The sequence below is a fragment of the Carettochelys insculpta genome, chromosome 18 (genome assembly GCF_033958435.1).
Source record: "Carettochelys insculpta isolate YL-2023 chromosome 18, ASM3395843v1, whole genome shotgun sequence".
NCBI lineage: Eukaryota > Metazoa > Chordata > Testudines > Carettochelyidae > Carettochelys > Carettochelys insculpta.
Window position 1 is genome coordinate 29,778,955 of NC_134154.1, and position 22,423 is coordinate 29,801,377.

Here is a 22,423-nt window from a genome sequence, read left to right on the forward strand (position 1 = left end):
GGAGGGAGGAGGGAGGAGGGAGGGCTGTTGGGAAGGAGGGGAAATCTCTTTCTCTGAAAAAGATCTCCTTGCTAACAAGAAACACGGATGGGAGGGAGTGGGTTTAGGTTTCACTGTGATAGAATAGCGTTCCAACCAGTGGTTCCTCTCATGGCTACAGGGACTTCCAGGCACAGCGCTCCAAGCAGCTCCACTTTGTGAAATGCTCAAATGAGTTATAACAGCAAAAAGAAGGCTGAAGACTCAGTACTTGGAATTATTGCGCTTGCAAAGGCAGCTGTTCTCTTGTGCCCTGGGCTCAGGCTGAACCACATCTGCAGTGGGGTTACTGATACTTCAGCAGGTTGGTGCAGGTATGGAAGAAGAACCTTTCCCTTTTGGGTCATATCGGGGTATGGTCATAGGGGAGTTGGGAGCACCACACACGTAAACAGAGCCTTGGAAATCTGTGGATGTCCACGGGCATCCACAGATTTTTGCAGAGGCAGATACAAATTTTGTATCTGTGCAGGGCTTTAGTCATAAAATGTGGTTGCCAAACTAGTGTGGGGGAGGGGACTAGATGACCCCTTGAGGTCCCATTCTGTCCCACGTCTCTGATTCCATGACAGTCAGGCTTCCATGCAGACTAAAATTGTATTTGTATCTTGGATACATTTAAGGGCCAATCCAGCTCTCATTGCAGGAAGGCTCTTGCTGCCTTCAGTGGGGACTGGACTGAGCCCATTGTTAAGACATGGTCAGGACAGGTTATTACTGAGATACAGGTCTGTTTGCAGTTGCTATGGCTGGAGGACATGGCTTACAGAAGAGGGAGTAGGTGTGTATTCCACACCATGTGGTCAACTTAGGCCAGTGTATAAAACTCTTAGGGAAAGAAACAGGGGAGCAATTTAAACAGTGATGGCAGCTCCTCTCCTCCTTGTCTCTCAGTTGGTTTGGTCAGTAACAGCAAAGCCAAAAAGCAGTCTAATATCCCTTTGTGTGCACCATAGGACTATGGCACTGACGACATACATACTGAATCCGCTTGCTGGTCTCGTATGGCTTTCTCTGGTCGAATGCACACTGCTAAACGCTAGAGGATACAAGCAAAGAAAAATCCAGTGGTTACCCATGGCTCTGGTGGTAAGTAACAAGTGCTGTGTGCTGCTGAGATGCTAGAAGTCTGGGCACATACTAACGATTCCTACGTGGTTGATGGGCTGCCCCATGATGGCTGGTGCCGATTAAGCTAATCACAAATGAGGCCACAACATCCCTGGAGGTCCATCATGCTCTCAGATTTATGCTGATGTGCTGCTCTTCAGGCAGGATGGCCACTGGATAAAAGTGTGCTGGGCGCAGGAGCCTTTTGTATGGGAGCGGGGGCTATGCCTCAGCTGAGAAGGAGTGAGGGGCTTTGGAATGTACTGACACTGCTCTCAGATTGGTCACTGTAGAGTGATATGGGATTGAAGTCTGTGAGAGAAACTGCTTGTCTGCGTGGTTTTAGAAAGATTCAGGCTAAAGCAATTATACCCAGTGGGCTGAGATGATGCATTAAAGCCAGTAGGGTTACACTAGGGAGGGGCTCTGGCCATTGTGGACCAGGAAGAACCATTAGAACCATATTCTATGGCGCCCCCAGTTTCCCAGGCCTAGAGAAAGACTTTAAAATGACTGTTGCTGGTCTATGCTAGGTAGACAAACAGTGCCAGCCTGAACTTGCGTAAAACCAGCGCATGTGTCATGATTTAATTGCCACATGAACAAAGCCACTAGGTGATCAGTAAAAATTCCCTACAAAGCTTCCAGACCCTGCCAGCCTTGGAAGACTTGACCCCTTTCAAGTCTTTCAAACTGGGCTGTGCCAGACGCTGGCTTGCACAACAGCTGAACCACGCAGGCTTGTGAAGTGTGACACTCAGCTTTTCCTGACCTGCTTAAGGCATCCTGGAGTCCAGACCAGCTTGTACACCATGTAGAAAGGGATACAGATGAAAGATGATGCTCCTATGAGGTACCCCACTGAGACACTCCATTCGGGGTAGTGGTGGTCAAACATCATGAGAGGTGGCTGGTCCAGGAGAGAGCTGACTATTATAAACTGTTAACAGATAGCACAGCTAACATCAGGGGAGCTCATTCACAAACCAGCACAAGAAGTCACTTTACTTCACAATCCACTCCCTTGCCACCCATCAGCCATTTGCAATGGGTTCATGTCAGGGAACTTGGCTGATGCCTCTTGAAGAGGGAACTGGGCAATTAGAGACATGACAGAAGAGGACAGGGGTGCTTTCAGCAGCTAACTTGGCCTCCCTTGTATTTGTCCTGTGCCAATGCACTGCATCACATGACCTGACAAGTCGTCTCTATAGTGAGAGGCTAAAGAGACCTGCGGTAAGACAGAGACTCCCTACAGGCCAGCTGGGACTTGCGCACCTTCCCATCAGCAAGTCATGGCACCTTCTGCAGTGCAAGGTACTGTGCCAGCTCCTCCTGCACATGGGGGCATGTTCATCCTGGGGGTCATCTCATTGAATTCCCAGGGGACAAGTTAGGGTGGGCTATTAAGCCCTCGACTTTATGAGTGTAGCGTCTTCTTTTAGGTACATGTGAGTGAGTATAGCACTAGTGACAGTGGTGTGCTGACAACCTGGAGATGGACTCGCTATCTTTCTCCAGAGAACTGGTCCAGCCCTGACAGCAGCTGTACCACCTTCCTCATTCTGCCCCACCAGTGAGCCTCATCCCTGGTCTAAGAAGTGTTCAGTCTTCAGGGTCAATTCAGCCAATGTCCCCTGTGTCCGCACTGCTAGCAAAGGGGTCAGCTGGGGCCAACTGTGAAGCTGGTTTTGTGAGGAGGCCATCTGTCCACTGGGAGCTTGACTGAGGCCTGACTTATCCCATTCCGGCTGCCCCTTGGAGATTCCTTTCTCAGTTCCTGCATTTCAATATCCACCTCCTATGTCATTCCCCCAGTAATGTTAATAGAGGGATGGCATTTTGAACACAAGCTTCATGCAGCCCTGGTGAGAGCTCAGCAACTACAAGCTGGGTGCTCTACAGATGGTCTGTGTCTCCTATTCAACGGAAATGGCTTGGGATTGAATTTAGAAATTCTGGTTAGTTCGTTTGCCCATAACTTGATGCACTTATTTCTTTGCCGTTTATATTCTAATGTTTAAGGCCTATCTGGATTTTAATGGAAATTTCCCAAAATTATATTCCTGACACTGATCCAGTTTGTTTGTGGGGTTTACATCAGATGAAAAAACTGCACTCCAGTCACGTCTGATTGGTATTTAAATAATTTGTCCTTCCGACAAACTAGAATCACAAAGTGCTTAAAACATTAATTAATCCTCAATCCCTCTCATTTTGCAAAGGAGGTAATATGATTCCCCCTGCCCCATTTTACAGATGGTGCATTCTTTGAAGTCCAATGAAAGGCTGGCACTTCAAAGGTGATGGATCTGGTACAAAGCATAGCACTGGAGTTGCATTTAAAATGGCAAACTTGGTATGTTAAGCCCCAGCACATTGCAGTCTGTATAATGTAAACTGCTTTATTTTATATGAAGGATGTGACAAGGCCAAATTCATTGCTAGTGTAAGCAGGCCTGATTCTGTTGACGAACAAAATTGCACCTTGCTAGCTGTGAGCTTGGCCCATGGTAAATAGCTTCTTCTGAGCCTGAGCATATATTGTATCACCTTTGATAAATGTACCGTCTCAGTGAGCAGAGATAGCATGGCATGCTCCCTTTTGAATTTAAGAGTTTCCTATTGATTTCTTGCTACCAAAAACAAAGGGGAGACTTTTCATAAACAGCTCTTCTCCCTGACACATCTGAGTGATTTCCTCTGTCACCATGAACTGGACAGGAGATTGTGCCTAGGCATCTGTGGATTGCAGACTCCGTCAGGCTGCATGTCAGAGTTCCAGTGAAACAGAGAGGGACTTGCTTAGTAGAAGATTAAAGGAAAGTTGGAAACTTAAATTTTTGCTTGGGACCCATATACTCACGGCTAAAAAGGCAGGGCTGATGGCAACCCAGCAGACCTTCCAGAATATCCCTGGGGTGAAGCCTAGCATGGCTTTGACATCGTTACAGAACCTCTGAATTCCTGTTTGGGGCATGGTGGAAAATCACAAACATTGTGTCAGTCTCACAGCTGGGAGGAATCAGGTAGCACATTCAGAGCAGAGGACTTATTTAGAAAGAGTTTCATGAAAGTGCGTGGAACTGCATTGTTAATCTCTGTCATTGAATGATTCATGTGCACACAAACATTTATAGATTAGAAGTCCATTGAAATCACTGGAACTTGCTCATGTGCATGACAGAAAGTATAAATGTAAGTCTTTGTGGGAATCACAACCATAGGTTATTCTGGTGTATAATATAAACCTAGTGATGGAGAGGGATTTTTCTTCTTCTTCTTACCATAAAACCAGGACACAGCGATTGCTTCCAATAAGACCACAGCCAAAATTGAGCAGCCGGCACCAAACTCCTCCAGGAGTTTGACAACATATGCCCCACCCTAGAATGACAAATGCAAGCAAGCAGGCTGTCATTTTAGCAGCTCTTACACGGGAAGTGCACTACCTCTATTGGACTGGTTTTCTAAGCATTCAGTTCACACTGGTGTTAATAAGCAGTACATTGTGCCTGGGTGTGAAGGGTTTAAGAAGGAAGTGAAGGAGACTTTTTTTTCTCTCCATCAAGATACTGGCTCAGGTGCCACTCATGGCGCTGACATCCTCCAGGTGAGACTGATTGAGGGAGTCCATATAAGGAGTCTGCTGGGCTGAATTAAGAGAACCTTGGTGAGAAAAAGGGAAGGAAAAGATATTTTCCCATTACCTAGATAACTATAACAGGAACATACCAGCAAAGAAGCATGGGTTTTGAAAATGAAAACAAGGGTACTTTGAACTATTAGACTGTTTTGAATGTGTCAGGAATGTAGCAGAAAATGGAGAGTCAACTGATCAAGTGTGTTGGGACTAAGTGTCCCACTTAAGGAAGCTAATAAACTTTGGACTGAGGAGGGTAACTCTGTTAGGAACTGGCTAAGAGACACAAAAAAGCCAGTCAGACCCATAGTGGTGCTGCAGGTTTGGGACAGGGTTGGTCTTCAGTATATTTCTGAATTATCTGGGATATGGTTTAGACAGCAAGGTAAAAAAATTGCAGGTGCCTCAAAATGAACCAGGTTGGTTGGGTGGAGAGAGGATTGTAAAGAACTCCAGAGGGACCTTCCCGAGCTAGATGAATGGAAAATGCAGAGGCAAATGAAATTCAGTGTTGACAACCACAAAGTCGTTCTGATTGGGAAGGATAATCTGAAATGCTCATTCATGTTGCTGGACTGTAGGTTAGCTGTAGCCAGTTTTCATGGCTGAACTTTTGGCAAAGCCTTTAGAATCTGCAGAGAAAGGAGATAGTATCTAACATGGTTCATGCTTACTCACATGTGTAAGGGTGCTGAGAGAGCCCAAGAAGCATATGATGATGAGGCCAAGAACAAACAGCTCTCTTCGCTTTGCTAGGATGTGAGGGTATTCATCCATTACAGCTGTGATCACAGCCTCCAAACCTCCAAACTGCAAAGGCAACCACATAAGCCATTGGGGTGAGCCAGAAAAATGAAGCAAAGGGTGAAATTCCACTCATAGAATCCTCTTAATGTGTGTGTTGTTTCATTTGCTTCATTGGTCTCTTTTGCGATTTACATCCAGGGAACACAGAGCAGAATTTCCCCACCAAGAGTTTGATTTACAGTTTCCTGCACAGAGTTTATCAGCTGTAGGGTATGTTAGGGTTCATGGGGGGTTATTTTCAGATTTCATGATTTTTTAAAAAAATTACAATGATCAAATAAAATTTATAGGAAACAAACAGACCAAAAACATTGGTGGCAGCGGAGGTCGAAAACTTTTTATGCCTTTGTTTGTTCCCATTCTCCCAACCAGCTCTGCCAAATCTTGATTTCTTCTGGCATTGTGGGGGCTTGTAGGGAACTGTTGATAGGCCAAGTAACTCCAAATAACAATGGGGACTGATCCTGAGATGTGCTGAGCTCCTTTTGCTCCCACAGCCTGCAGGGAATATTGCTCATGGCCCAGTCTTAGTTCTTTTGAAGCCACTATTTTACTCCTGTAAACTTTGGGGGAAGCAGGAACAGGATTTTCCTGAACAGAGATGAATCAGATGGGGATATTTTTGGTTATCTTTCCTGCCCCCTCCCTCCATATGCAGCCCCATTTGGAAAGATATTTAGCAGTGACCAGCAATCATACCCCAGTGTAAACCTTCTGGGAGCAAGGGACCTGGAACATACAATCATGTCTTTCTTGGGTCATTTTGCTCTCTCCACAACGGGAAACCAAAGTACCTACCGTGCTGTCCAGTCCCAGAGTGATCATCATGAGGAAGAATATGATGGCAAAGAAGGTAGAACCCATCATATTTGCAATGGCCTCAGGGTAGGTGATGAAAAGGAGACTTGGACCTAAAAAAGGAATACCAGATTATTTCCTTCCATCCAGTTGCTACAAAGCTGGTCTGTTATGGAAGTCCAGGGCTTCTGCCTTCTACTCATGAGGGCAGAAGCTGAAAGTAGCAAGATGATTTTCTTCTTATGATTCTCCTCTCGATGGAGATTTCAAAATGGACGATAAGTGTGTGTAAATCTTGTCCTTCCTCATCCCTGCCAGGCATTACCAGTCTGGGATTTCCGTTACTACACTGCTGTGGATTCCACTTCTGGCTGTGTCACTGTTATTCCAGTGCCCAGCCAACCTCTCTGCGGGTTAGTTATCCCACTCGGTTCAGCATTGGCCATTATTATACCTATATCCTCCAGCAGTGGGCACCACACCTACTATCTCCCTATCTTCACTCCATGTTTTTAGCTTACAGAGGACCAAATTTTGCCCCCCACTTACAGCCATGTGACCCAGTGCTTGGCTATTTCTAGGAAAGGCTCCAACCTGAGTTGTGTTCTGCAATGTAAATGTTCGTGCAGTGGTCACTGTACTGGCAAAAGTTATTTAAACCCCAGCGGTCAGTGGTAATTGTCTTCCTTTATGACAGATGGGGACATTTGAGGCACAGAAGTGGAAGTAACTTGCTCAAAGTTGTATAGCAGAGCAAGGGACAGTACTCAGATTTTGATGTGCTGTACCCTGGCTTAACCCCCTGTGCTGATGCATGGTTGCAGACAGGCAGCTTGCTGCTATCCAGAACTGGCAGGAGTGCTATTCCAAGGCTAACTGATAGAAGGGAGACAAACCTTTGTCTTTTGCTACATCTTCCACCTCCACATTTCTCATTTCAGCCATATAGCCCAGCACTGTGAAAATGACAAACCCGGACAGGAAGCTGGTCAGACAGTTCACTGCGCTGGTGACAATGGCGTCTCTGGAAGGCAGAATGGGAGCAGATGACTGGAAAAGTACAGTCATTTCTAAAACTGTTTTGCCATGTGCATGTCTAACCCAGTACTGACAGGCCCAGCGTCTTCCCTTTATCCTCTCCCCAAACAAGCCACAAAGAGCATGAGCTGTAAAAGTGACGTTCCGTTCGCTCACATCATGGGGCACAAGAGGGACTCACTCCCATGCTTTGGGAAGGACAACTCAGCGTACTTAAGCGTGAACAAATTGCTGGGCAGAATTTCCTGTGTTGGGATAGGGCATCCCTAGACAGAAGTGCTGGTATTTGCCTGGCACCTGTGGAGTCCAACCTCAGGGACACTGACCACTAGCCCGGAGCCAGAGGACTGCCTCTGCTCTGTGCAGAGCGGAGTAGGTTTCACACTGTTAGAGCTGGGTCAGTGCTCCAGAGAGCCTGGCTACTCCTCTCCCAGTAGATCCCACATTTGGGAGTTCGGCTCCTGCAGTGACAGTTGTTGGAGGAAGCCCTCTGTCCAGGAGACAGCATGGTCTCTCCAGTGCTGGGATGAGAGCACTGAATAACGTGGGGCAGTTGGCCCTGCCTTTTGGGGTTGTGACTGGCGTATGCAGGGAACGGCATGGAAACAACTTCTTTCTGGAGAGCAGAATTCATTCTAAGACCCACTCAGCTGAGCAATACCATGAAAGCCCCCAGTGCCCTCTGGAAAGCCACTGAAAGATCCCTGAAGGCTTAGAAGCAAAATTTCCAGGCAGCAGAGACAAGGTGGCTGATAACATTCCTCTCCCCCTGCCCAGTGCATGGGAGCAAGAGGGAAGCTGGAGGCCCATGGCAGAGGTTCCCATCCCTCTTCTGGGGCTCACTGTCCTGCCATGATGGGGGTTGGGGTGCACTGGATGGCCACCTGGGACTGGCACTTTCAGGGGTATTTTTGCTCTGGTCAAGGATCAGCAACCCGTTCCATGGGAACAATTTGTGCCTTCAGACCTTGCACCTGCGTTTTTGCACCCTCCAGAGATGAAGTGGAGACCCCCATCTGAGAACTTGCTCCTTTGGCTCATCCATTTGGGCCTGCCCTGAGGGACTGAGCGGCCCACGGACCTGGATTCTCCACTGCAGGCAAAAGAGGGAGGAAAAGTTCCAGGCCCACTGAAGGGAGCCTGCCTCCCCCTAGCCAGTGCAGGGATGTGAGTGGGTTTTCTGAGTGTTCCTCTGCACATGGGAAGCTCAACTCACATCCCTGCAGCGGCGTAGTCAGTGATTTCTCACCGGTAACAGTTGTTGTTGAAATGATTGTAACTGGCAAGAGCGAGAAGAACACCAAATCCCGGGCCCAAGGAGAAAAAGATCTGGGCAGCAGCATCAACCCAAACCTGGTGAAAAAGCAAAGGCACTGGTTAGGAGGAGGGTGGGTGATTCTTGGGGGCTGTGACCCAGCCAGAACGCCCATCCCCCAGACACACTCAGGCTGCCTCCTGTTTGCAGGGAGACTGCAGCCTGCGGTGTGAATCTGGGTACCCAGAAATAGGTCAGTTCCCTTTGTGTTCTCTCTACCACTGCATCCTCACCCCTGCCTGCCATCCTGGCCACAAGTAATGGAATGCAGAACTAATTGCTTGGCTCTGAAATTTGCTATTACCTAGTTTTGAAAGTGCAGGCCAATTCCAGGTTGGCCAGGGTACCTGTGGCCCTGTGCCTTATGCGTGTGTCTGCTGTTTGCTGGACTCGTCTGTGCTGGACAAGTACTTCCCTCTGGCGTGTGACCCAGAGGAGGAGTGATAACTAGCAGCTGAGTACAGACAGGGTATCAGGCCAGCAGGTTGTGATTAGCCCCAGGGACCAACCAGCTTCTCCAACCCTGAACGCTCCATGCCAGAAGATTTACCCAGTGTTGCTCGGGTCCTTGGCTCAATTGCTTTTTGTTTTTTTGGAAAATAAAATGTAAATGCCCATGGTTCATTTAAATCATAGCTCTGGGGTGGGGCTGTGATGAGGGGCTCAGTGTGCAGGCTGCCGCAGGGAGAGGGGACTACCCCAGCCTTATCTCACTGCAGCAGCATGGGACCAGGTGAGAAGCACCTCTCAGTGGCTGCTGCAGCTCCAGTGGACGCAGCCGGGGGAGGGGTGCAGGTCCCCCAGCTGGGGCAGCTCCAGTTCATGTGCCGCCTGTACTTCCCACCTGAGGAATGCAGCAGACTGTGCACCTCACTTTCCCCTCACTCCCCGACAAAGGGGAAAACCAGCAATACCCCTGTACAAATGTGGGGGGAGCACCAGCCTCTGCCCCCAAAGAATGTGTGGAGGGGGAAAGCTTGGAGCTGGTACAGTTCTAGATGGGTGGAGGCCCATGCCAGGCACATCCCATTTTTCTGGCACAATCAAACCCTGACCTCGCATTAAGTTACAGTCGGAGGAAGTTGTTTGTTGAATTTGGTGGTCCTAGCTCTTACTGTTTAGGAAGTGCCTTGAACAGGCAGACAAACTTTCTCAAACGTACAGCAGATGAGGGAAGATTGAAATAATTGGGTTTGTTTAGTTTGGAAGAGAGGAGACTGAGCGGGGGCATGATAACAGCTTTCAAGTACCTAAAAGGTTGTTGCCAATAGGAGGGAGAAAAATTATTCTCCTTGACCTCTGATAATAGGACAAGAGGCAAAGGGCTTGAACTGCAGCACGGGAGGTTTAGGTTGAACATGAGAAAAAAACTTGCTAACTGACAGGGTGGTTAAGCTCTGGACCAAATTGCCTAGGGAGGTTGTGGAATCTCCATCGCTGGAGATTTTTAAGAGCATGTTAGAAAACACCTGTTGGGTGGTTTAGATGGTGCGTGGTCCTCCTGTGAGTGCAGGGGATTGGACTTGATGACCTCTTAAGATTCCTTCCAGTTCTACTATTCTATGGTTCTATGTGAAATGCACCTGAAACCTCTCCTGCATCCTGCTATGCAGATTTGGGCTTATTCAGTTTGCAGCAGAGAAGACTGAGGGGTTGATTTGATAGCAGCCTTCAACTTCCTGAAAGGAGGCTCTAAAGAGGATGGAGAGGGACTGTTTTCAGTGGTGACAGATGGCAGAAAAAGGAGCAATGACCTGAAGTTGAAGAGGGGGAGGTCTAGGTTGGATATTAGGGAAAAACTATTTCACCAGGAGGGTGGTGAAGCACTGGAATGCGTTACTGAGAGAGATGGTGGCATCTCCATCCCTAGAGGTTTTTAATTCTTGGGTTGACGTAGTCATGGCTAGGATGAATTAGTTGGGGATGATCCTGCTGTGTGCAGGGGGTCAGATTTGATGACCTACTGAGGTCCCTTCCAGCCCTAGAATTCTGTGATTCTATGACTTGGCTCACAGTTCCTGGAATAAGCTATGGCTGTGGCACGATTGGCCATATATCTGTTATGAAAGGTTTTAATTGGAAAGTATATCACTGATTACCTTTAATGAAAATTCTCAAGTGCAGCTCTGCAGTAATTACAGACAGGAAATCTATTGTCAGGCTAGCTTTACAAAGGGGTGGGAGAAACACAGCATAAATAAAACTCAACGGCAAATGAGATGGGTGATTCAATTAAAGATTTACATTTCCAAGAGCTTGTCCAGTGCACCTCTATTTTCTGAAGGAATAATGAACCTATTACTCCCTGGTTCTCAGATCTGTGCTGGGAGTCTCTGCCAAATGCATCTGCCAGTGCTGGCTGCTGGGTGATTGGGGCAGCATTTAAAGGCAGCTGCTTGCTGAGGTGGATGCCACAGATGTACCATCATGGGTGAGTATGGGAAATCCAGCAGGTGCAATTAATGCCATGTTAAATCAGATTTAACATTGCTGCTGGCATCCTCTCCCAAACAGGTTGCTCTGATCACATCAGCCCCTCCCTTGGAGTCCCTACTTCTCTGCAACATTGCTCACAAGTCTTTGCTCTTGCCTTTCAACTGGGACTTTCAGCTTGCTGAAGAGACATCTAAGAAGGGATATGACAGAGGTCCATAAAACCAGGAATGTTGTGGAGAAAATGAATAAGGAAGTGTTATTTTTACCCCTTGGCATAACATAAGGGCTCATGCAATGAAGTTAATGGGCTGCATGGTTTAAAGAAACATAAGGATCTATTTATGCAAACAACGCACAATCAACCTGTGGAACTCATCACCAGGAAGGATGGTGCAGGTCAGAAGTATAACTCAGTTCAAGAAAGGGTTAGAGAAGTTCATGGAGGATAGATCCAGGTCAGGGACCTGACCGCATGCTCAGGGTGTCCCTAAATCTCTAACAGCCACAAGCCACGATAGAGTGACAGGGTGTGGATCACTCAGTAGTTGCCCAGTTCTGTTTGTTCCTTCTGAAGCACCTACTGTAACCCACGCACCTAGGTGTGGTTCACTGTCCCTTGTGGTACCTAGACCACTTGACAGAGAAAGCATAAGTGTCCTCTACGGCCTAAGCTGGAAGCGAGCTGGCCATTAGCTCAAGCTGTAGAGGTGCCTGCGCTGAGCTCCCAGGTTTGAGTCGGCCTGTGGGCAGCTACACTAGATAGGCTACAGGACCAGATGGACCCTTGATGTGATGGCTTTTCAGGTTCTTCATGATGTAGCCCAGGCTGTAGCTCCAGCAATGGAAGAGCAGCGTGGTGAGGGGCTGCTGTCATTATGTCGCACTCAGAGCTGGGAGAAGCGACATGGCAGGAGGCCTATGCCCAGCTTGCACAACATCCTAGCCAGTGCCGGTGGAGATCCTACATATCTGATTGTCCCTCATGAAGCCCACCCACACTGTTGAGTTTGGGGTAGGGTGGATGGCGCTTACCCTGTGTTTGTCCTGGGATAGACAGACAGCGCTGATACCTCCGAGGCTGTCCAGCCACCAGACATCGCATAAGTGATTTTAAATACAAAAGTGACAGGGAACAGCGAATCCACCTTAGCCTGTTTTTCAGGCTCTCAGGTGGCACCTGTGCACATTGCTAAACACAGCCAACCCCCAGCAGCTGGGAGTGCTCTGTAGCAGGTCAGAGCCTGGGAAGATAGTTGCTGGATGTAACTTACTGCGGTGTTCATGAGCTTCTCCCAGTCGGGTCTGAGATAGAAGACAACCCCTCTCCAAGCCCCTGGCAGAGTCACTCCTCGAACCAGCAGTATGAGGAGGACGATGTAAGGCAACGTAGCTGTCACCCACACCACCTGGAAAGCAGAAACCAGAGAAAGGTGTCAGTGGGGTGTCTCCACTGCTATACTCTAAGTCACATACAGCAAAGAATATTAGTGGACATATTTGCAGGGTCATCACAGGGTCTCTGTGTCAAATGGCCCTGGGGTCTGAACTGGTGCAAGATGAATGGAATTCAGCTTTAGTGGCCACTATTTGGAAGGATCACTCAGCTGGTGTTGGGACAGGGGGAAGGTGGTGTCAGAAAATGACTCTGAACCTCAGTAACCCTCTAGTCTGTCCGTGGCATTGCTTATGAATGGGGTGGTCAGCTTAAAATGGGTTTGCTCATGTAGGAAAGAATTTCACACCACCCAGGTGATGCTGCACTGTTGAAAAAGGTTGATAGACACAGCTTGTGGGGGGACTTAGTAACAACTTTGGCAGGGAAATGGCTAGATGACCTCATTTCATCTTTGCAAGCGTGAGAACTTACTTCTGTGCATTCGCGTCTCCCCTGGGTGTAGGTGGGGGAAGTTTGCTGCTTAGAGACTGTGCATGCAGTGAGTGTTCAGACGGAAGGGTTGGAGCAGAGTTTGCCCTAACTGATCCTAACGAGATCTTTCTGCTCTGTGTAGTTGCTCTGGAGGCCTGATTTGGACTGCAAGGGTTTTTCAGCAAAGGCATCGCAAAATATTTTGCCCAAACCTCTTTTCAGAGAAAAATACAGATTTTGCAACACCAAATGGTTTTGGGAATTTGTGTCTGTTTTGCTGAAGTGATTCCATTTAAAAGCAGGCAACAACTCTGACCAAGTCAAAATGTTTCCATTTTTCTATTCAAAATTACTTTTTGTTTTGCTATTTCCTTACATTTTGTTTATTAAAAAATTAAAAATGATTGAAATCCAAACAAAGCATTTCATTCAACCCACAACAAATGTATCGTGTTCACTGAGGAATTTTTAACAATTTAATTTTTGGGTTGGAGGGTTTTTTTTGTTTTGTTTTGTTTTGTCTTTTGCCATACAACTGAAAAATAAAATCAGTAGTTTGCACAACTCTGCTCAGCACTGCTGAAAGTCTGACCGAGGGTTATGTTTTCTCCTTCTGCTTCCAATTGATTGTTTGCAGACTGTGGTAAAGAATAGAGAGGGAACTCCTCTGTTAGGGCAGGACACAATGGAATCAGCAGTGCCCAGATTCGAGGGCACTTTACGTTGTTGAGAAGGACAGTATTTAGCATTAGACTGGGGTGAATAACGTTGTAAGCAATGGGGCAGTGAGAAAGTGAGGCGGAGACACTGCAGAAGAAAACTCTTTGCATTGCTTATGGCCTCTCCGATCAGGGCAGAGCAGATCTGAGCTACTGTATGTTGGATGAATTTTGCTTTTTTCCCCTTTAGAAGCAAATGGCCAGGGATCAGGTCCTAGAGTTCTTGTGTGTGTTTATTATTGCAGTGGCTTCCCGCTTTCACATGTGCGCAATCCATGGGGGTGACCTTCGGTAGCATGCCGTTCCCAGTCTGCCTGTGAGTCCATTCCATTCCAGCAGAACACAAGTGCAGTAAATGTGCCGCACCAGGCTCCTCTGCTGAGAAGCTTGCACCTGTGAGATACAGAGCGCTGGGGTGTGTGTCTACTCGGCAGGCCCAGCGGGTTTGATGCACCAGGCTCTGCGTTAGCCGTCTGATGCCTCTGCATTGACATATCATGTTATTACTCATCTGGACACTGGCAGGTGAACAGACAGGGAGGTTGTTTTACCTTTCCTGAGGTTTTCACTCCTTTCCACAGGCTGAAGTAAACAATTGTGAAGATGAGAAAGAGGCAGAGGAGAAGCTGCCAGCGGATCCCACCTACATCATACAGGCCACTGGATTTCTGAATCTCAAGGACCTTCCTCCTATGGCAAAAAACAAACAAAAAAGCCCCCAACAAAACAAAACAAAAACAACCATAGCAACTTAGTCACAAATAAAGCAAGAGAATGGAACGCTGAGCCATGGTCAACTGGGAGACTGGTATAATTGTCAGATCTGACATCCTGCCCCTTGCGTGCACAGTCCGGCGTGTCCTTCCCCTGAAGGACTATTGCTGGACTGGGGCAGAACCATGTGTAGGAGACATGGTCCAGTGGGTAAGGCCCGAACCTAAGAACAGAGATGCCTACATGCTGTTCTTCACCCTGTCCCTGGCTTCCTGTGTGTAAAGGAGGCTAATAATACTAACCCGGTGGGTACAGCAACAGCAGGAGCCCTGGTTGTAAATCGTGCTGAGTCCCAAATGAAAATATAAAGCAGTGTTACTATACATCTGCCTGAAATGGAAATGCCAAGCATCGGGCCTCCTGCTACTCTACTCAGCAGGGCCTGCTTAGGCATTGCAGGGTTTGGATACCAATGAGAGAGAGAGAGAGAGAGAGAGAGAGAGAAAGATTTTTCCCCTGGCCTAGTCGTAAAATCCACTTACATGCACTTACGTATAAAACTCTTCGGCTGGTGACTTGGAGGAGGCGGTCCATGTCACATTGCTCTCTCCAAAGTAATTGGTGCAGTTAGGGGTGTTCCAGGGGTTGTCACAGCTTGTCCAGGGCAGAGTGCTGGTGAAGGAGGAGTAGAAATAGTACAGGGCCCAGGCGATGATGGTGTTGTAGTAGAAGGAGACGTACAGGGCGATGATGCAAATAGCAAAGCCAATGCCTGTGTGGAGAGACAGGTGAGGAGCATGTCAGGGGATCCTGGGAGCCAGGCCGACCCCACATACCCATACTTTTTCACCTCAGTGGTGACCTCCATGAGCATAGCTCCCTGGCCCTGAGAGGGAGATGTGCACAGAGCACAGGATGCCAGGGACTGGTGCGTTATTCCCTTGCGCTGCTAGTAGAGTGAGTTGGGTCACAGACGTATATGTGGGCTGAATTTGCTTTCTAGTGACAGCTGCTTATTTCTGTGGCTTTTTTCACATTTTGGACACTGCTGCTTTAAGAGGTGTGGGAGAAGGGGCTCTGGGAGTGGCAGTGGGGAGCTCAGACAGCAGTGTGCTGCAAGGCTCTGTGTGCAGGGAGGGAGGGGTAGTTGTGAAATGGAAGAGGAATTATCTGTGAGCTCTAATATTACTGCAAATGCATCCCACAAGGAGTGACAATGTACCAACCTATGGCAGGACTCCAGTTCTCCCTAATTCCTCTCCATTTGACAAAGCAGAGGGCACAGCACATTAATGCTAAGTGGATATTGAGCTTCCGGGGCATGAGCTCTGTGTGTGTGTGTTACCTTTGAAGATAGGACAGATGTGTTCCCAGATGGAGATAGCTCCTGTCCTGTGGAACTGTCCCAGGGCCAGCTCCATGTAGAAGAGAGGCACCCCTCCAAAGATGGCCATCAGCGTGTAAGGAATGAGAAAGGCCCCTGCAGAGGGAGGCAAAGCCACCGCAGAACGTCATGGCATGCATTGCCGCAAAGGCAGGCTCCGTTGCAGGAAAGCCTGCATGATTGGTTAGGAATATTTGTTTGAAACAGCAGCTCCAGGCCTGACTCACCAGTCCTGCCCTCCCTGAACTTGGGGGGAGCAACGGAACTGAAATCCCAGCCTGTGGAAGTCTCTGGGAGTTTTCCCATTGACTTCAGCAGAGCCAGGACTCTACCCAAAGTTCCAGCTCTGGCTTCCCCGCTCACCAACAGATACAAGGCAGATTGCACGAGGCCTCAACATCCCCTCATGACAGCACTGGAAGAGGTCTCCAGTCCATGCCAGCCTCCCAGCCCTGACAACGTGACCCATTTATTGTAGCAGACCTGCCTGCAAACAGGTAGCTATGTACCAACCCACCTGCCGCCCTGGGATTTGATGTTGGAGTTACAACAACAGTAAATTTGACCTGTCCTCCATGCTTGGAGCAGGGATGAGGAAGTAGATGAGAGTGTATTGAATGGGCTCAGCATCTCTGAGACATACAGCAACACCACCTGGATACATGTTTGTTGGTAACTTAGCCAGTGAATCAATGTTTTCTCCCTTTGAGTTATGAAGTTTTGGGCTTATTTAGTCTACAGAAGAGAAGAGTGAGAGGCAATTGACAGCAGCCTTCTGCCACCTGAAGAGGGGTCCAAAGAGGATGGAGAGAGGATGTTCTTAGTGGTGATAAGGAATAATGGTCTCAAGTTGTGGTGGGGGAAGTCTAGGTTGGAAATTAGGAAAAACTGTTTCACTAGGAGAATGGTGAAGCACTGGAATGTGTTACCTAGGGAGGTGGTGGAATCTGCATCCTTAGAGGTTTTTAAGTCCTGTCTTGACAAAGCCCTGGCTGGGATCATTTAGTTGGAATTGTCCTGGCTTTCAGCAGGGGGTTGGACTCAATGATCTCCAGAGATCTCTTCCAACCCTCCAATTCTATGGAACTCCCTGGCTGATTTGAGAGGATGAGGTTGTGAAGTTTGTGTGCAATTCAAGGAGCCCCATTTTTGCCAGGAATAGACAGATTGTCTGTAACACGGGGCAGTGCAGACGATCAGAAGGGAGAGAATGAGATATTAAACACCTTTCAGGTGTTAGAGGCTCTACAGAGAAAATCCCAATGAATATGTATCATCAGTCAATGAACTCAGTAATTACTGCTGTAATTTGCATTATTCATAACGATGCAGTGGTTGCCAGGGCTAGATTTGTACCAAATGGAGTCTTTCTAACTGGGACTTCTCTCTCTCCTCATCAGAAATACCCTACTGGGATTAGTTAATTTACCCCCCATGGCTCCTCTCTCTGAAAGTCCTATGCTCAAGGAAATGGCTGATTTTTATACTAACCGCTGCACATGTGGTGTTTTCCTTTAGATGAGTGGCCACAGGCAAAGGGTGATGTTATATGACGATGTGGGTGTCACCAGAGCTCCTGTGAATGTGAGCAAGGGACGTTAACGCCTTCTCTTTGGGATGGTATGTGACTAGGCTGGGGTGAACCTGCAAAGATGTTGAATTTATGCTTGGTTTGGTGTCCTGGGTCCTTCTCAGAACTATCCAACCTCCTGTAACTGCAAACTCATGCTTAGAATATTGGGCCCTGGCCACTGTCAGCTCCCGCTGGAAAGAGGCACAAGAACAGCCTGTTTCACCCTCATAATTCAGTTCTGGCTGTCAAACAAAGAGTGAAAAGCACATTTTCCAACACTGCCTCCCAAAAAGCCAGAGGGCAAAGGCAAAAATACCTGCTTAGCAGCTGAAAGGCTGCAATGGGGTCAGATCTTGTTAGTGAAAGAACCTGGATCCCAAGGGAATAATGTCATGCTATATGATACCAAAGTACGCAAGAGAGGGAGGTGACGAGCAGATTGTGAAGAGTTACAAAAGGATCCCACAAAACTGAGTGACAGGCAACAAAATGGCATGTGACATTCACTGTGGATACATGCAAAGTAATACCTATTGGAAAACATCATCCCAACTATGTACATCAGATGATGGGGTCTAAATTAGCTGTTACCACCCAGGAAAAAGATCTTTAAGTCATTGCAGAAAACATCTGTCAATGTGCAGCTGTAGTCAAAAAAGCAAACAAGTTTGGGAATCATTAAGAAAGGGATAGAGAATAAGATGGAAACTATCATATTGCCTCTGTGTAAATCCATGGTACCCTACATCTTGAATAGTGTTTACAGATGGGGTCACCTCATCTGCAAAAAGATACATTAGAATTGGAAAAGGGCAACAAAAATGATTAGGGGTGTGGAACTGCTGCTATATTAGGAGAGATTAAAAAGACCTGGATTTTTCAACCTGGAAAAGAGATGACTAGGAGGGGATATGATAGAGATCTATAAATTTATGACCAGCTTGGAGAAAGTAGATAAGGAAATGTTATTTGTGCCTTCTCATAATACAAGAACTAGGTGTCACCACATGAAATTAATAGGCAGCAGGCTTAAAAATGAATGAAAAGAAGTATTTTTTCATGCAACACACAGTCGGCCTGTGGAACTCCACACCAGAGGATGGTGTGAAGACCAGAACTTTAACAGGGTTCAAAAAAGAGCTAGATAAATGCATGGAGGACAGATCCATCAATACTTATGAGCCAGGAGAGGTAGGAATGGTATCCCTAGCCTCTATTTTCGGAGGGGTAGCCATGTTAGTCTGGATCTGTAACAGCAACGAAGGGTCCTGTGGCACCTTATAGACTAACAGAAAAGTTTTGAGCATGAGCATGGATGGGTCCCTGAGTTAGAGTGACTGTGGTCCAGTGTATAGTGACTGTAGTCTGGTGTATCCTAACCAGCAACTATACACCGGACCACAGTCACTCTAACTCAGAGACCCATCCGTGCAACAAACCTCATTGCCAGCTCTGCCCACATATCTACACCAGCAACACCATTACAGGACCTAACCAGATGAGCCACACCATCGTGGGTTCATTCAGCTGCACATCTACCAATATAATTTATGCCATCATGTGCCACCAATGCCCCTCTGCTATATACATCGGACAAACTGGACAGTCTCTACGTAAAAGAATAGACGCACACAAATCACACATCAGAAATGGCAATATACAAAAACCCGTAGGAGAGCACTTCAATCTCCCAGGCCACACAGTAGCAGACTTAAAAGTAGCTATCCTACAGCAAAGAAATTTCAGGACCAGACTCCAAAGAGAAATTTCTGAGCTACAATTCATCTGCAAATTCGATGCCCTCAGCTCTGGCTTAAACAAAGACTGTGAATGGCTGGCTAAATACAGAAGCAGCTTCCTCTCCCTTGGTGTTTACACCTCCAGATCAACTGCTGGTAGTAAGCCTCACCCTTGCTGACTGAGCTAACCTTGTTATCCCCACCCTTGCTCTGGCTTATTTATACCTGGCCCTGCAGATTTCCAAGACCAGCATCTGATGAAGTGAGTCTGTGCTCACGAAAGCTCATGCTCAAAACTTTTCTGTTAGTCTATAAGGTGCCACAGGACCCTTTGTTGCTGTTCTAGCCTCTATTTGTGGGAGGCTGAAAATGGATGATGGGAAAAGGATCACCTAATGATTACTTGTTCTGTTCACTCCCTCTGGGGCATCTGACCTTGGCCACTGATGGAAGACAGGATACTGGCTAGTTGGACCTCCAGTGTGACCCAATACGCCCATTCTTATGTTCCTAATTTCTTATTTGTGGATCCTGACTGAGCAGGGGAAGAAATGGGAAACATGCTTCTTTCAGATGCAGAATGGCTATCAGATGCCTAGGCCTGGAGAGGCAGAGAATGACTACACACTACAGTTTCCCTGACTTGCTCCCTAGAGCATCTGGTCATTTGCCAAGGAAGAGAACAAAAAGCTCTGCACCTCCCTCTGCAAGGAAAGCAAACGCTACCAACTCCTGAATGAAGCATGCCTGTGCTCACGGGCATTGCTGAGAACAACTTTCAGGGTGTGTTTTAAACGTTAATTTAAAGAAAGAAAAGTGTTCACAATGGACAGAGAAGAAAAGTTTTCTTGTACTTTGCAGGTAACTTACAACGTACCACTGTATCAACTTTCACAACACTCCATTTTCCTGAGCACAGAAGCTCAGAAACTGGCTTTGCTGAAACCAGAGGGTTGGTCTTGGAAAGAGAGCTTAGGAAATACCCTTTTCATGAGAGTGCAAATAATTCTGTCAGTGCTATTGCGTGACAATAGCAGGATGTCTACAAATAAAGGAAGCCAGTTAAAACACAATTACTTTTATTAATTTATGTGAGGAGCATATGTGACACAGAATTAATCAGGTCAGATGCATGCTCACACACTCTCCCCTGCTCTTTGTACCATCTCCTCTTTATTTCCATTACTAACGCCCTGTGACTGGTTTGACAGTTTTATGAAATGGCATTTACATTATATTTCTTTGGCACATTTAAGAAAAATGTGCTTAGACCAAATTGACCAGCTAGGAGCTAACTACTGTTCTCTCTTTCACTGTAGTTAATCAACAATAACTCTGTGGACTTCAGTGCAGTTATTTTGGCTCTACATGGGTGAAAGTGAGACCAGAATCCAGCCTGCAGTTTTAAACATGGCATTAATTATTTTCTGCTCATTTGCCATGCATTGAGGTATGATACCCAAATGCTTGTGGCTTTTGGCAATTTAATTTGTTGTGTCGTCTTCTGCAAGCAACACAGTCTTCATTTCCACAGTCTCACCTCTTAAAAAGAATTTTTCAACTCTTGTTTGTTTAAAACTGTTTGTTTGCACATCAGATGCTGGAAACCTGTTCTAAAATCAAGATTCTGTTTGTTTTGAACTTTCAGGCAATTATTTCTACCAAAAAGAATTTTTTGGGGTGTCAGTTAATGAATTGGTTGAACTAGTGAAGTTTGTTTTATTTGGGTCTTAAGGTAAGTACCACGGACAGCTCCTGAAGGAGCTACTTGGTTTTATTTTTGAAGATCATAACTGTGCTAGCCATGCACCTGTAATCCTACACAGCAGTCTGAAACAAGGATGTGTGGATGTTTGAAATTATGACCTTAAAATGTAAAACATCACAAGAGAGCTGTTTCACAAACTGGAAAGTCTACAAAGTTAACAAGCATGCATGATTTGATCTTTTTGGCCACATTCATTATTTTCAGCTTTCTTTTTTAAAAACTTCTGCATTAGCCATAAACATTGCACTGCCCCCCATATTCATAAATGCACACTTCTAATCCCATGAGGAGCAGCGCTGCTGCAAAGACATTTAACGTAAGAACAGACAACATAGAAAAGAGACACATCACAGCAGAACTTTCGTCATTCACCGAACTTTCTGGTTTCACAATAAAGGCTGTAAGAACCAGCTAAAGAAAGAAATAACACATTTTTCAAATGTGGAAAATGAAGAGCCACTTTATTTTCTTTAGAAGAGGATTAAAAGAATAAAGCTGTGTCCTTACCCCCTCCGTTCTGATAACAGATATAAGGGAACCTCCAGACGTTGCCCAAATCTACGGCAAATCCAATCACAGACAAAAGGAAATCCATTTTTTTGCTCCACTTATCCCGGGAATCTGTTTGGCTCATAAGCAATCCCAGGTTGGTAGGGTGGCTGGGAGTTGTTTTGATACTCTGACTGGGAAGGCTCTCAGCTTGAATTGGAGAGTTCGGCTCTGACATTCTGTCTCTGATGCAAATCCTTAGCTGAATAAGTTTGAGGAGGGAAGGATTTGTTATTGCTGATGACAGTTCCAAGGAGGGGAGGGTCACAGCGACTGGGCTTCTCCACCTCCAGACTGGAAATCCACACCAGGAGAGAGGAGCCAGAAGGAAGCCCCATCCTTTGATCAAAGGCAGGAGGAGGAGTGGGGAAAGCATTTCACTGAGAGCATCGAGCAGAACGGCTGGGACCAACTTTACAGTGCTGGTGTTTTTACTGGTTCGCTTTATATGGGTTTGATACTAGTGCTGGTGTACACTGTGCTCTTGTGCAGAGTGAAGTGGTTACAAGGCAGAGCACTAGATGTATCATCATCCTACTATGGTAGGTTGATTTGGAACAATTCAGGTTAAGTGAAAACGGCTGTTTCTGATTAAAACAAAACAGCAGTCATGTAGCACTTTACAGACTAACAAAGTAATTTATTAGGTGGCGAGCTCTCGTGGGATGGACCCACTTCTTCAGATCTGCTGGGGTTTTTTTTTTGATAGAATGCAGACTTACAGCTATCTCTCGGTCACTGTTTTTGATTAGAAGTCATGTTACTTGTGTATACAGACACATTGATCCCTGGAACCTGCCATGCCAGCCCATGATATAATCAAGAGCAAGTGAATGTAGGAGGCAGTGGCAAGGCTAGCACCAATAAAATATGTTCTGCTTTGCTATCACACTGTCTGATAAACAGTCATGGCTTCCTCCTTTG

The 22,423-nt window shown here is 46.6% G+C and overlaps 1 protein-coding gene across 1 annotated transcript; it reads right to left on the reverse strand.

Moving 5' to 3' along the window:
• Nucleotides 1-997: 997 nt before the first annotated feature.
• On the reverse strand, nt 998-21,677 carry LOC142022516 (sodium-dependent serotonin transporter-like). Its single transcript, XM_075012453.1, has 13 exons — nt 21,458-21,677; nt 15,832-15,966; nt 15,039-15,258; nt 14,324-14,462; nt 12,458-12,592; nt 8,685-8,788; nt 7,294-7,421; nt 6,398-6,510; nt 5,471-5,602; nt 4,437-4,536; nt 4,016-4,116; nt 1,922-2,089; nt 998-1,078 (listed from the first exon to the last, which is right to left on the reverse strand). Exons 1-13 carry the CDS (start codon nt 21,675-21,677, stop codon nt 998-1,000), a joined length of 1,776 nt encoding a protein of 591 aa, XP_074868554.1.
• Nucleotides 21,678-22,423: the final 746 nt, after the last annotated feature.